At 38.2% G+C, this 16343-nt stretch overlaps 1 protein-coding gene across 34 annotated transcripts in view; it reads left to right on the forward strand.

Annotated features, from left to right (window-relative positions):
• DST (dystonin) overlaps nt 1-16343 on the forward strand; it is a 283686-nt gene that overhangs the window by 82740 nt on the left and 184603 nt on the right. For all 34 annotated transcript variants that reach the window (XM_015859196.2, XM_015859169.2, XM_032443498.1 and 31 more), the window contains one exon: nt 9194-9255. In XM_015859196.2, coding sequence (XP_015714682.1) covers nt 9194-9255 — 62 coding nt within the window. The remainder of the gene's footprint in view (nt 1-9193; nt 9256-16343) is intronic.

Below are 16343 nucleotides of genomic sequence, written 5' to 3' on the forward strand. Positions count from 1 at the left end.
GCAATTAGCAAATTTTTGAATATTTTCAGGATACAAAGCATTCATTTGTGGTCTGTTGAATTTTCCCTATTCTTCTGAATTTATAGTGTTGAGGTGCAGTGCATTACAGAATATCACAAGCCCAGGTGGACAGCCAGTCTTTTAATTTATTTTTTATTTTTATTTTTATCTTTTTTTGTGTGTGTGAGGGTGTGATTTTGTCTGCATGTGGTCTTTGTTTGGAACCTTGAGGTGGTCCTCACTCTATTGTATCATTTGCAGTTCTACAGTTGCAGCTCTATCTACCACAAGGTTTAAACTTGGACCTCTAAAAATGTAAAAAGCTCTTTGTTTGTTTGTAACACAAAAATGTCTGAGTGTTATACATCGTTTCATAGCAGGGTAGCAACCCACCCTCCAGATGGAGTTGCGTCTTGTGACGCCTTTTACAAGAGCTGATGACAAAGCAAATACCACAGTTTACACGTAATTAAAGACTTTGTTTTTTTAACAAGTCTTTTAATTTCATTGCAAGTGTATTGTTAATGTTTCCAAGTTTCAGATTTTGTGTTGTGCTCTATCCATTTTGACAAATCAACGTATTGTTGTAGTATTTAGATATGAAGCATTTCAATATTCCAAAGGCAAATATTGGCATTCCAAATCACAACAGTTGAAATTCTACAACACATTAGTCTTCTCTCCACAGTTTAGTCTGTATTAACGTTTCATTACTTCACTTGTAAGGCTGGGAATCTGTTGAAGTGGGTCATTGAAGTTAGGTGAGGAAACATGCATTAAGCATGATGCAGATGAAAGGCCGGTATCCTTGGATTCTGCTTGCAGCTGTTGCAATTGAGACAGCTTCACTGGGAGTTCCTCCTAAGGGATGTCTGAATGTAATGCAAAATAAAATACTGGAGCTCTTCAGCCTTCCCAGTCTTTTGGTGTGCTTTTATCTCTCAGCAAACTGAATTCACATTCTGCCTACAAATTGTGTATCTCTTAAAAAAATAAGAACAAAAAGAATTCAGATAGCACTTGCATTTTTATAGCTAAATGCATATCAGTAAAATGATTTAAGTAAAACTTGCAGTAATATTTTTTGAAAGGCAGAGAAATCAAAATGTTCTGGTTGAAGAATATATCATAGATACTAAATGTCAATTATTTCTATGTTGCAAAGAATGAACCCTAATTGCATGCAAGTCAGTGTGGGCTTTATTTCAGTAAAGGTTATCTGTTAACTTCAGTGGGGTCAGAGTTTGGTCTGATTTGGCTGTAATTCCTGGAACAACACATATTTTCTAGTTTATCTTCAGCTCGTCATGCATGTAGTCTGTTGTTTAATAGAAACAGAGGATGAAAGGGAATCCACTGTTAGAATCTATGAGCAAAACTTTTATCCTGATCCATCCTTTTAATCAGTCCAACTTGTTTATATGGCAATTCTCTCTGTGGTTTAAGGAAATTGTCTTTCCAAGGAGAGGAAACTGAACAACCAGGAAAGCATGGAGAATACCTAAACTGAGGTTCTTACTTTATTGCTGTTTATATTAAAAATGCAAATCTTAGAATAGGAGTACGTTGGATTCATTTACTTAAGTTTGTGCATGTATGATCTGATATGATGTCCTAAAAGAAGCCCTGTAAGAACTAATGGTTTGCCTGGCAGGAGTAGAAGGCACTTGTTTCAAAGAACCTTTCTGTATTGATGCATGCCTTGGCAGGGCAGGTAGCAGCTGAATGGGATACACTTTCTGAAAAGAAAAACAAAATCAGGGTTTTATGTTTTCCTCAGTTTAAAGAAGTGTAACTCAGTGTGGTATGCAGTGCATTTCAACAGCATTCATTTCTGATTGTATTTCTTAAGGCGTAGCATATATATTCTTTGTGTAAGAATCCTCACCTATCCTACTATCTAATGATTTTTTTAACTGTACTTTCAGTGAGGTGAAACCTCACCATTACGTCTATTCCAAACTCTTAACAGCATTTAATCATCTATGCTCATAAACTGTGATTTTAAAAAATTTCTCTTTCTCACATGTCTCTCTCCCTTGCCCCGTGCCTTTACTGTCCATCTTCCTCAGCATTACCTATAAACTCTGTACCATTTTAGTCTGTCTTCAGATATCCTTTAATTTTGTATTTGGCTGACAAGGCCTCCATTCAGTCATCCTAAAAAAAGCAGTAATGTGATGCTGCCTCCAAGGCAAGCTCCTGCAAACAGCTCATGCTACTCCTCAAGCTGTCCTGGTACTTGAACACCAATGGAGACATAAACAAGACACGTTGTGAGTTCTGATTTTATAAATCCAAGGGGAAGCTGGTAATTAAAAAGATAAAGGTGGTAAAATATAAAATGTTACTTTCAAGCTTGGCAAATATCTTTTGTGCTTCAGGAAGAGCTGATTTAAGAATAGCACAATCCTATATTACAATGCATGAAATAGTTGTTTTGAATTATAAAAAGTAAAACACAATGTGAAGCAAAATACACTGTGGTAGAGAAAGCAAGGAAGTTGTCAACTGAGCTAACTACTATGAGGAATCTGTCACATCTGCCCAGGTTTTTTTTTTTTTTTTTTTTTTTTTTTTGGGGGGGGGGCAAGGAGTTGGAATAGGGGGGAGTTCACAATAACCGAATAGATCCTTTAGCTACAAAGTCATGACAAATACTGAATTTATACTGCCACTCCAGTTCTGAGCAATTAAATTGTTAAATATTTCAGAGAGGTCTGGGAGGTTTTTTTTGTTTGTTTGTTTGTTTTTGTTTTTGTTTTTTTAAGTTTTGTTTTGTTTTTTCTTCTTTAAGACAGGAACTCTTGCAAATAACTTGAAATGTCCTTTGTTTCCCATAGTTCTTTGCATGTATTAGCTGTCACACCCATTAAAATAGGTCCTGATACTGTAACACTTCCAAACTTGGTGGTCTGGTCTCATAATGAGTTTGCAGAGATTCCCAAATAAAACCCCCTAATATTGCTTCTTCAGAATCAGAGAATCTCAGGATTTGGAAGGGACCTTTGGAGATCTAGTCTAACTGCCCTGCTAACATGGGTTCTCTACAGTAGGTTACGTATCAGGGTACTCCTGATAACCTTATTTTCTTCCACTTGCTTGGAGATGACATCCAGAATAAGCTGTTCTATCACCTTCCCAGGAATGAGGTGAGGCTGACTGGCCTGTAGTTTCCTGGCTCCTCCTTTTTGTCCTTTCTGAAGACTGGAGTGACTCCAGTCCTTAGATATCTCTCAGTGACCTTTTGAAGATGATGTGAGCATTTTGACAATCACTTCTGCCACCTCCCTTAGTACTTGTGGGTGCATCCCTTAGGGACTCATGGATTTGTGTTTGTCACGTTCACCTTAGATGGTCTCTGACCAGATCCTCCTTGGCCAGGGGGAGAGTGGAGGTCTTCCTTTCCTCAGATTCTCTCTCTTATCTCCAGGGTCTGGGATTCCCAAGGGGCAGTCTTAGCAGTAAAGACTGAAGCAAAGAAGGTGTTCAGTAACTTTGCTGTCTCAGCGCCCTCCATTACCAGGGCACCAACCTCATTCAGCAGAAACTTGTTAGCAATTTGGCAGGAACTCAACATAGGTGTTTGTTTATTAGCTACAAGAATGCTAATTCAGCCTTGAAATTGTTATAGGAGAAAGGGTTTCTTTCTTTCTTTATTTTTACTATTGGAAGTCATTGCTAAAGCATGTTTGGTTTTTCTATGTTGTATCTTGATGAAAATTTGAAGCAATGACACACTTCTAGTGCAGGTCTGTATTCATATACTTTACTGCATTATAAATTATAGTTCTGTTTATTAATTCCTAAATTTATCTAGTTTAGGATGTTACGCAGAATAAAAGATAATCCTGGTTCTTCATACCAAGTGTAGGTTTTGCTGAATTGTTATTTCAAGCAATTCTAATTGATACACAAGGATATATAGATGTGCTTTAAAAACTGCTATAATTAAGAATACCCACTAATGATGTGAAAGCTAGTAGATTGTGTATTAGTAAAGTTATTCAACACTTCCCTGTAGAGTTCTGTATTTTTACCTTGCCAAGCTAGCCTTTTGCTTGAACTGAGTTCTTCCTTTCTGTTTCAGACGCTGGTAGATTTGCTGAGTGCCCTCCAGTTCTTAATTAATTAGGGAGAATGACTAATTGGTTAGACCTTGGAGGTCATGTGTGAACAAAAGGTTGACTTTGCAGGAGTGGAGAGGAAGGCCTCCTAGGTAAAGCATTTCAGCACTTACGTCTTCTGTAGCTATATAATTCTGGGTGTCATAAAACAGGTGGTTTCCCAAGAGAGCATTAATTAATGATGCTCTATTTTTTGAGTGTGACATTTGAGATACTAGAGCCTACTTTGTGTAAGTGCTGAGCAACAGAACTTACAAGAACTGACCTCTGAATATACAACTTCTCTGACAAATTGGATTTTCATTGCCTCAGTACCCAGTTTTTAATGTTTTTCAGTTTTTTTTCTTTCTCTTTGAAATGGAAATAATACCTTTCTCCTTTCCTAGGAATTCTGAATAACTGTTTTGTACTATGTGCTCAGTCGTTACACTTAAGAACACCAGAGGCAAACCTACCATTAAGTGAATTTTTTTCTTCTGGGCTTGAAGAGTGAACAATGAATAGGCTCAGTGCTCAGAATGCAACAGCAACATGAAATACATTATTAAATAATTACACTGTAAATGAGTAGCATGCCCTAGACAGCAGCCTAGTGAAAGTGGTTGTTTAATCAAATATTATAATGCATAATCCTAAAAAGATTTTATTAATGTTTCACAGCCAATCTTAATTCCAGTTTAAATTCCAATTTGGAGTATTTTATTTTAATTTATTTTGCAACCATAATGTTCTTCCAAATATTTTTGAGTTTAAACATAAACAATCATGGTAATCAGAAGAAATCTGTCTAGAAAAATCAGTGTATTAATGCACAAGTAAACAATAACTTGCATTAGGGCTTTTGTAAATACCTGGATGAATGCAGAAAAACTTGTTGCCTATCTGGCCACTCATGTTAGCAAACAAAATATCAGCAGAGAAGTGAACTCGACTTATCAGTGCAGTGCAAAAGAATTTTTTTTTTCTAAATCTTGTCACTAAAAACTCCTGACGTTGATATATTCACCATTAGATTGAAGAGAGAAGTACAGAATTTTGCAGTGCATCTGGAAAACAGAACTTTGAATAATTTTGAGTTACCCTTAGGGGAACGCTTGGCTGCTTATCTCCAGGAAGGCACTGAATAGGCATCAATGCTGAGTGTTGACTTTTGTGTAATTCTGGTAAGAAAGCTGTCTGCCCTGCAATCAAGGAGGATCTGTGGAAGGAAACATCGGGGCCTAAATTTACCATTTAGATTGGTCATAGTGGTAGAACATGCTGAGTTGAAAGGGATCTAAGAGAATCATCAACTGCTGGTTCCACAGGTGGCAACCTAACAGTTAACCTGTTACTTCCAAGGGCGTTGTCCAAGAACATGCAGTGAGATACCACAGATGCTGCAACCACCTTTTACCTACAAATGTTCTAATCTGGAGCTCTCTGCTGCAGTGTAGATTCATAAAGCAGGCATCCGTCTATTATGACTGTCGGCATTTTATTGGGGTACTTTCCAAGGTGTGTAAAACACAAGATTCTTTTAGTCTGGTATGCCTGGTAAATTTTGTGGACGTTATTCTGACACATCTGCAATAACAGGAAAAGCAGAGACGCTCAAGTTGATTACTTACCTAGTGACAACTCAGAAGTGTGGTGTATGGAGCAGGGGATGTGAGATATCCTTTCTTTCTACAGCCATCTCACCTGCATTCAGCTTTGGCTGAGGCGGCACTTCCACTGCGTGCTTCACAATCACGTCCTTACCTTGCTGCTTAGTTGACACAGGCAAGAAAACAGACTTCCTGGTTGGAAAAGCTCATCGTTTGTACTCAGATATGCATTAAAGCACTTAAAGTTCAGAACAAAGAAACATACAGGCTGAATTTAGTGCTTTACAGTGAGTTAAGTCCATAGTGTTCACAGCTTTTCCTTGCTGTAACAGCAGATGGGTTGTTTGCTTTTAGTTTGTTGGGTGTTTTTTTTTTTTTTAAAGGGGAGTTACTACTTTCTGTCAGCTAGAAACCTGAGTCGTTGCTTGGCTTACCTCTCCCTGCAAGGGAACTCTGAAGTTTTGAAGTGAAGAATGCAGTCGTTCACTAAGGATGAAAAGCGATGGAGTGGGGCGCTGGTGGAGCTGATGTGCTGCATGGGTCAGTAGTGAGCTTTGCAGTGAACTTTGTAGCTTCCAGCAGCAGGTTTGCTTTGTAATGAAAGGGCATTAGATCTCTTCGGGGAAAAACTTTTCACCAGAGCCTTTGGAGGGGTTTCATTTCTTAGTTTTGAATTACTTCGGCAGTAGGCTGCCTATCTGCTAGATGCTTCATTTGGTGTTTTGGCTTCGGTGTGCTCTGCTCAGAGGTCAGCTGCATGAAATACTGTGATACCGCGCTTCCATTCTTATGTACATTTTCTTTTCTGAAAGAATTTGTTTTTTGATTAAAAATGACAAGTGCTCTTTTATTCTAGTGCCTTTTTCAACATGTGACTTCTGTTTTTCTTCCTTTTTACACATTTGTTTGTGTTAGAGCTGTATGTTTGGTTTTTGTTTTTTTTTTTGTTTTTTTTTTTTTCCCTGTGAGTGCAGAAAAGCGTAATGAATGCGTGTATAAAGAATATGGGGAATAAGCACCATTTTTTACTAACCTTTAATTAAAAGTAGGGTTGAAATTAATTGTCAATACGTGCTCTAACAAGCTACATGGAAAGGGATTTTTTTTTCCCACTGTTGTCCCAGTAACAAAATGTAAACCGTGGTAGTAGTTAGTCAAAACTAGTTGAGGTTACCTTAGTGAAGAAGACACAGTGTACACTTGTGGGCAGGCGTATTGAATTCTGCAATTTGGAAAACTTGTGTTCCTTTTAAAATAACTACCTACAATGGAACAGTTGTAAGTAAATTTAGTTCTTGATTTCTTTAGTTTCTGACATTTTTGTGTTCTCTACATTAGCCAAGCCAGGTCTTCTACCTTACTTGGGTGAATTACTCCTGGTGGAAATGCTGCCTTGCTACATGAAGGCTATAGAAAAATGTATAGATAGAACAGCTTAGGTTGAAAGGAACCTTACAGACCATCCTGTTCCAACTGCCACCCACCAGATCAGGCTGCCCAGGGCCCTTCCAGCCTGGCTTTGAACACCTCCAGGAATGGGGCATCCACAGTCTATCTGGGCAACCTGTGCCATGGCCTCACCACCCTCTGAGCAAAGAATTTCTTTCAAAATATCTAACCTAAATTTCCCCTTTTTTAGTTTAAAGCCTCTCTCCCTTGTCCTGTCACTATCTGCTCACCTGCTTAAATTCAGCCCCCCTCCCACTTATAACCTATTTCTAAATACTGGAAGACCACAATGTGGTTTCCCTAGGGTGTTCTCTTCTTCTCTTCTCCTACCTAAACAAGCACAGATTCCTCAACCTTTCTTCCTAAGAGCACAAAAAACAAAATGTGTTTTTTTCTTTTTTTTTTTTTTTTTTCCTTTTTTCTCTCAAATACTGCTTGCTTTGCTTGAAAGTTTCATAATTCTCTTTTTGAGCCTTCAACAAGAGTAAGTGTGGCGCTCTGTAGAGGGAAAAGAATATGTCAGAAACTTACAGATCTGGAGTGACATGGAAAAGGTGTTCTGGGAACTGTCCCTATTCTGTGCTAAGGTTTTGTATGCTGCATGTACTAACTGCAGAACTCATTGCCAGAGTGAACACGAAAATTATACATGTTTTAAAATGATCAACCTCTTCCTTCTCCCCTATCCACCTTCCTCCAAATAATCTGTAATTCTCACATGGAAAAAATGTGTGTAAGTGTATAGCAAGTCTCTGAGTCATGTACTGGAGAACGGCACAAAGGCTTTGCAAGATTTTGCTTGTCTGGTTTTCTCTTTTGTTCCTGAATTCTTATTTCTCACAGGTGTGAGGAAAGGCATACAGATCTCCATGTGGTCTGGGGTGCAATCCTCTGTGATTTCAGGCCATTTTGAAACACCTCAGTATCACACTGTGACTCAGATGTCCATGGGTGTGGATCTCACGTGGCTTTTTTTTCCATTTATTTATTTTACTTCTTCTGTTACCTTTGACCAGTCTGCCAAAAGTGTTTTTAGAGTAAAATGTAGGACATGACTCAATCCTCTAGTGATTGCAGTAGATGAAGAAAGGGTCTTGTTTTGCTACCTGAGCTTCTTCTCAGCCACGCTACAAATAGCACAAGTCAATGAAGCAGCTGCAATTCTGTTCTACAAGGTCTTAAGGGATCTGGCTATTATAGGCTTGTACAGATGGTCTGGGTCCTGCCCTGCAGCTCCAGCTCTGAGGGGCTGTGTGGCACTTGTACCACCCAGTGACCATGCATAGCTCTGTGGACATAGAACTGGGTGCTTCAGCTGGAATGGCATTGCTGTTCCTTTAGCATGGCTCTAAAGAACACATGCACATACATCCCACCCATAATAGGATGCTTCCTTACCCTGTTGCTTTCGATATTTCTACTCAGTGTCTGGCAAGCAGCTGTTGATGCTGCCACACCAAGGAGCGGTAGCTACTAGCAGTAGCTGGGTCTTATTGGTGGGTTAACCACCCCCCTTGTATACACTGCGGAAGTTGAAAAGAAAGAGGATGCTTACTGTGACTAAAGTGTATTGAAGAGGTGTGATATTCAAGTGAACAAAAAAAAACAGTTACAAAAATCTGGCTTTCATAAAGGAGGGGAATTCCTATTAGTAAATCTTCATTTATCAGATTTCAGAGGCTGGCAGTAGTATTTATAGTTCTTAAAAGTTTGCTTTGATCTTTTAATACATTTTATGCACAGTCACCTTTTCCTAGGAAGTTACTTTTCCATTAGCCCTGCTTCTATTTCAACAGTGGTGCTGTAGCCTTGGAAGAACTCACTTAGAACCCCTGCTGAAGAAACCTGTGCCTGACATACTGCAATGTCCTGCAAAATATTTCTATGCTATTATTTTAATTAGATATTTCAGAGCTTCTACAGGCTATATAGTTATAAAAGGTTATTAAATCATTAATTTCATAACATTTTAATATGCATAAGTTGTTGACCTGTTGAAAAACTTTTGTTTTTCCTTTTTACCTCCAGATGAACGGGATAAAGTACAAAAGAAGACCTTCACAAAATGGATAAATCAACATCTCATGAAGGTCAGTTGATATTTCTGTGATGTCTTGATTACTGAACATTACAGCAGTGATAGTGCATTTTACTAAATGTTTGATTTCAGAATGCAATTTCATTGTATGGTAGTAAGTAGTCAAGCTAAGATCTTAAATCACAGTTTATTGATACGTTTTATCTTTGAGCAGTCATGAAGGTGCTAAAATACTGCTGTCTGATCATCTATGGGAATTGAATACTTGCACTTGAAATTAAAATAAGCCAAAGTTTAAGGGTTACCATTTCTTTCTGCAAAACTTGATTTATTTATTATTTTTCCTAGCACTAGACAGCCACGTCTGTGTCAACACAGACAGGACCATTAAAAAGAATGAAATTAAGTGCAGTGTTGAGAACAGGGAAGTGACCTTGCAAGGGATAACCATGACATCTGCATGTGTTAGAAACAGAGGCTTTCTAGGGATGAAAGTCACTGTTCCTTTGAATTGCACTGAACTTGTCCTCAGGGACAGAGTGCCTCATTTAAACAATAAGTGCAGATCATAGTCAACAGAGAACCAAAGGCTGTGAGTTCACCTCTGCTGCACGGCCCTTCAGTTCTAAATTTAATCTGCTGTTTCAGCGCCAACTGTCTAGCCCAGACGTTTCTCTGGAGAAACAGATTGTATAATTACTGAACATAACTGACTTTGATTTCTTTTCAGAGGTTGAATTCATGTAAAAGTCACATTAAATAAAAATGTATCTGTTAGCTGTCAGAGCTGAGGTTTAATTAATGAGTATAATGTTCAGCTACTGTTGGAAGAATTTGCTTCTGTTCATATTTAGAATGAAAATAACATTCTTTAGGGGGTGATTTAATTATCTCTTCTTGTAGCTGTGCTGTAGGTATTTGAGAAATATTGGGTGTAGAAGCATTACAGGATTTATTCAGGGATATTTAAAATAAACTTGTTTTTAATCTCCTTGGATCTTTAGAGGATGCAGCATTCTAGTTTTGCATCTGTTAAACATTTGAAACCAGGGTACTTCTTGGAAGCAGCATGATGTAGGGAGCTAGTATAGCCCAGACAAGAAGTTAATCACTGTTTTTCTTAGTGAGAGAGAGACCTGTCTTCTGGAGTGCTGTTTCAGTTCTCCCCACCATGACTGAGCCATCAGGAGCAGTCCTGACATTAGCAGCTCTGCATAGCCTTTCTGTGAGCAGGGTGTCTGTACCTTAGAGAACCGTTCAGATATGTTTCCCTGTATGAGTCTCCTAGACCTGAAGGAATCATGCTGTGTAGAAACAGTAGCTCACAGCACCCTATTTTAGACATCTCACCCTGGTCCTGGTATACCCAAGAGGTCATGTGCTCTTGCAGCAATCCTTTGCTTGCTGAGAAAAGAGAAGGAGGCTGCAGACTCGCTCTGTTTCCTTCTGAGAGTGCTGTGGATTTTACTTCAGATTTGCAATGTAAGAAATTTATCTATTGTTAATGACTTCAGAGAAATTAGATTTAAAGGAAACAAAAAAAATTGCACAGGAAGTTTGCCAGTACTCTGGCAGCAAAATGCAATCTCCAGATCAACCATCGTGCATTTCTCTTTATAATTGAAGACAATTGTTACTGTGTTTCTAGTGTCTACTGATCTTCTATATTAAAGACGCATTTTAAAGAAGCAGGTCTCATTTCTGTGAAAAATGGAAAGTCCTGTCTGAAACATTTAGAATAAACCTTTGATACAAGTTTAAAACAATGCCTGTTTCTACAGAAGAGCAGCGTACTGACAGTGTTGGGCATCATTATTTTATACAGTTTTAAAACATGCAGAGTCATCGTTGCCACCTCTTGGGAGTAGCTTAGAAAGGATTTACGGTCTAAACCTGTAAGGAAATCGCAGTGAAGAGTTCACACTAAATCCCCGTGACTCGCATGCCAAGGTCAGTGGCCTCAGGCCTTCATTGTCAGATAGTCCTTGGTATTGAATGATTGTAGAGAGAAATATTTATCCATTACTGGCAGTGAGTTTTCATCTTAAATAGCTCACTGAATATCTCTTTAGTTGAATTCTAAACTTAGACTAATACAATTTGTATCAACTCAAGTTTATCTTTTGGAGACACTCGGTGTGAAAGCAGCTGGTTATACATTGTCAATTTTCTGTTCTTACAGTGTTATTTCTAGAAGTGTGACTTGTGTGGAAATTAATCCCTCAGATGCTTTCTGTTAAGATGCAAGGGCGTATTTATAAAATTCCACATAGTGGAAGTGCTGCAAAAGTAGTGCCATAGAAGAGTGTATTTCTAACAGAGTCATTACAGCTGTCTTGTTCTATGCATTAAGTTGAATTCAAGTCATAGCTTTCAGCTTTGTTACCTTGGATTTAATACAAAATACACGCATGCTCACTGATTGCCATTAGCTTATTGAAGAGGAAAAAAATGAAAAGGTGAGAATCAGCTTATTTCATGCATCTCACTAGATTTATACAAGCTAGATGACTAGAATTTATTATAGTTAGCAGACAGGGCAGATCGTTCTAGATGTCTTAGATATCTGCCTTAGAGGAAGATGAGTTGTGTTCTGGAAGTACTTCCCATTCATAGCCTGAAAAAAGATGTAAACTGTCTTATCTGTCACTGTGCTATGGTTCAGCAAGAAGTGAATACAGGATTATGACAGATTGTGCAGAGCAGCAGAATGTACATGTGTACAGAACCACTCTTACTGTGATGGGGAGAGATTATGTGTTTCTTTTAATACTTTTCCTTCTTGCATATGTGCTTACCTTTCTCTCCCCCCACTTCTTTTCCTCTCTTCTGATTTCTTTTTCCCATTTTTTTCTTTCCCTCTCTTGCCTCTTCTTACTTTATTCATGCTTGAGTTCTTTTCTTGCCCATTTTAATTCATCTCCTGTTCTCCCTCAGCCTAACGTCCTGGGGAAAGTACTGGACTTTTATTCCTTAACAGTAGTATAATCAAAAGATTTTTTTAGGTTAACATCATGATGCTTTTATGGGTTACCATCACTGGGTAGGGGATAGCGTGGAAGCCTACTGTCATTCTCCCAGTTATCTTCTACATTTAAGGGACTTGCTAAGTAACCATAAAAAACATGGCTGAGAGACATTTACCCACCTGCCCTCTGCTGCCCATTTTGAGCTGGTTTCTTATCATAAGAGCATTAGTAAACTTCAGTGAATGAGATTAATCCGTTGTCAGTTCAGCTGACTAGTTAAGCATGTGTTTGTGTACTTTGCTAAACCAGAGCTGTAGTCATTGCAGAATATTTCCTATAAGCAGTTGTGAGATACATATTAATGGATAACAGAAATACATAATATATAGTAAGCACCTAGATATTTTTCCCCTCATCAGAAGGATTTTTTCCTTCTGATGGAAGAGGTTGTAGATAACCTCATACTCAACCTTATAGCAGCAGTGTTGGTGGGCAGCTGCACTGCAAGGGAGGCAGTCATTCCATCTTGGACCTTCAGCTGCTCTGAGAGGAGCATGATGGTGATGGAAGCAGCAGGCAGTATCTCTGCACAGGGATTGGCTGTTCCAAAATCACTGCTAAAGGTCTTACAAGCAGGAAAGCTTTTATAACTAGCTGGACAAAATACTTTTAATATTACTGTTTTCAAGCTCCATGTTCCAAATTTTGACCTGCATTGCTGTGGTACACTGATAGTGTGTTATAGAAATAAGTGTTTTTCATAGTGCAAAGACTAAATGAATAATTCAGAATAGAAACTAGACATTATTGATTCCTGTGAGTCCTTCAGACAACCTGTGGTTTGCTAATGGCATCCTGCAAGGAGAGCTTCATGAAATGTCCAGGTATGCATCTAATGGCAGAGGAACTGTTCTGATATAGTGCAGTCATTCCCCTGCTGACAGCTGGCACTTCACAAACACTAGTGGTTATCGTTCAAACTACTCTACAATATCTTCCTTTTAGCCATGCAGTTGCTCAGTTATTGACCGTTCCCCATCTCCTCTTCTAGAAAAGAAAACATTTTAGCTCTACGTATACATTTATTTTAAGGGATGAAACACCTGGTGTTAGTCTAACTAGGGTAACGTATGTAAAAGAAAGCCTCCTCAACACCTTTTGGTTTTGAAACACACTTTGAAAAAGCAAGCATGTGGTTTTCTTTTTCTGTGCTAATAAAAATAGTAAGCAGATTGCTTGCTGTGCAAGCACATGTAAATGAATATTCTGTGTGTTCCTCCCAGTTAATTCTGACAGCTGCTATAAACTGTGTTAGAACAAACCCTGGAGAGCCCTACTCCAAGCACAGTTTGCAGCTTGCTGTGCTCACTGCTTTAGTCTTTGGGTATGGCTGGGCTTCCTCCTCTGTTTCATTTTTAACTGTTTAGCAGAACCTGTTGGTATCTGAGTAGACAAATTTATTTCACTTTTCCTCCTGAAAATTATGGCTGTTATATGTTCAGGACACGTAGAACATCTTGCCTAAGTAAGAAGTATTTTTTCTTTGCAGTTCATTCCTTCACAAAAATATAAACATTTTTCTTTTGGTAAAACAAACAAACAAACAAACAAACCGTAATCTGTTAATGTTGTAAAGGGGTATTGGATTTCATTATTAACCCTGGAAAATAAGTACAACCGTAATTACTCATATCACATTTTGTATACAAATTTTTCAGGAATCTTCCACTCAGAAGTAAATGGCACAGCATTTCTGATCTGCTTAGAATGTAAAAGCGGTTCCCAAAGCAGATCACTGAGCAGCTTCAGAGCTTTTTTGGTGCTCGTTAGAAGTTTAGACGAGGCAGGAAGGTAATCAGGAGATGGTGAGCAAAAGTAGTGACAGTGTCAGAAAGGAAAGCTGATGGAGAGGAGAAAATTAAAGTTTTAGAGGCTAATGATAAACCACGTCACAAAAATGAATCTGCATGCAAATAAATAAATAAATCCAAATCAATAAAAACTGTGCCACAGACTTCAAGTTTATTTGATCCTCTTTAATGCATGCAGACTTCATGTCTAATTGGGAGCAGGAAAGAGAATAATTGAAAACAGTACATTAAATATGCATGAAATATAGCTTAAATACATTGAGATTTTTATGGCATGCAGAACTTTTGAACCAAATGAGGGGTATGTTTCTATAATCTTTTCTGTGCTTTTTTTGTTTTATGTAGGTTATGAACGTAAGGAGAAGTAAGTCTTTGTGAGATTACTCTATTGTGAAACAGCACCACAAAAAAAAAATACACAATATATTTCTAATAATGGACTAATATATTAATAGATTAATTAATTCATTCATTTTGTGGCTTCGTTGTTTCCAATTAGGTCTCAGCTGACACAGATTTTATTCCTTAGAGATCGTAAGAGATAAAATTCTGCCATTTGCAATTAAGTGTTGGATTTAAATTAATTGTTAAATTATGCATGGAATATATTTTATCTATATACTTTGATGTTTCTACATTTAATAATCATTTATATATCAGTTTAGAAGTACTTTGGCTTGATCTTGCACTTACGGGACCAAGTGTAACTGTGCCACTGGGTCCACTGGGAGTAGTGTCTGTCCCAGTACATGGACTCCAGACAATAAGAAACTGCAAATATTCAGTCATAAACATTCGAAAATATTTTGTTCTACTACAATATTTTGTATGCTTATGAGTGAAGTGCTTGACTGCATAGGGACATGAAAAGCACAGCTACTAATATGTGTTCTCTTGTAGCATGTATTGTCTGTTACAGGTATTTATGGTGTTTTGAACAGGGAAATGTAAAGGTAGTAATGTAATTTTTGAAGTCCTAATTTATTTACTGAAATACAGTATAGTGTTGATTCTGCCAACCTTGTATCCTTACTTGCTGTAGATATGTATGGAGCACATGACCTTTGCTCTGAGCTGGTACATTCCTGTAGTTTTAAGCTGTGAAAGCTGGAGTTGTTGGTTGGGTTTAATACCTGCTGTTGCCATTATGCTTCATTACTTTAAACAGTTCATCCCTGATCAGGCTTATTTGTTGGCATAGGGTACAAGCTGGACGAGAACTGAAAAAGGTTGAAGGATGGGAAGAACTGGTTGCACTGTGCAAAAGAACAGAGTGCAGTGTCTCTGAGCAAAGATAAAATGATGGTGGTTGTGGCTGCTGTCCATACAAGGTGTTGATTTCGTACTAGGAGGACAGGAAGAGTTTTTGGTCTTTAAGTAGCACTGGAAGCACAGAGCATTGTGATAATCATTTATCCTCATTGCTGATAGAAAAAACAGATGTCAGAATCTGTATTCCATTTGTGGCCTATGCAAGAAACAATTATTTATCTGACACAGTTTAGCTCTTACTTTCAGCAGGTGCAGAACAGGTCAGGGTATACTGTATGCTCTTTGCAGACCTGTTGCAGGAATTTGTGTAGCTACCCCTGGTGCGGACATATTTGTTGGGAGATAACTGCCATACAGAAAGACCTTCTACCTGTCACAGCATGCTGGAAGTAATGCTTGTTTTACCAGGTTAAGAAAGTTGCTAGCAAAACTGCTGGTTGGTTGGGTCTTGATGTTGGGGAGGGTCTGCTTCAGAATCTAAAGGGAGAGGATAACTTAGCAGCAAGCAACTGAAAAATCTCAGTCTCACCTTTCTTTGAAAAAGAGAGAAGTGAGAGGGGGAAAAAGCCAACAATGAGCTTCTAAGCTGCAACACAGCAAACTCGGGAAACCAGTAGGTAGGGTCTCCTGGGGAGGTAAACTAGGAGAGAGAGGAATGCAGGAGGTCTGGCAGTCATTGAACACTCCTGTGTTGAATACACAAAGGCAGGCTGCAGACAGGCAGCACAGATAGATGTGTTAAATAAAAAGGAGCCATAGAAAAATTGGAAATAAGGGTAACAGGACTAAAGATTTGTATGAAAGAGCTAGTAGAGCATGATAAAATAAAGTCAGACAAGCAGAGGTCTAAAATGGCTTACAGTGAAAGAGTGACATAAAAGTCTACAGGAGAAAGGTTCTATAATTATGTCAGAATATGAAGAAGAAAGGAGAAATACAGGTGCATTACTTAGGAAGAAAATGAGATATGTTATTGAATGGTGTGGAGAAAGCTGAAGTACTCTGACTTCTTTAGATTACAGAATACT

Source organism: Coturnix japonica, chromosome 3 (assembly GCF_001577835.2).
Source record: "Coturnix japonica isolate 7356 chromosome 3, Coturnix japonica 2.1, whole genome shotgun sequence".
NCBI classification, from domain to species: Eukaryota; Metazoa; Chordata; class Aves; order Galliformes; family Phasianidae; genus Coturnix; species Coturnix japonica.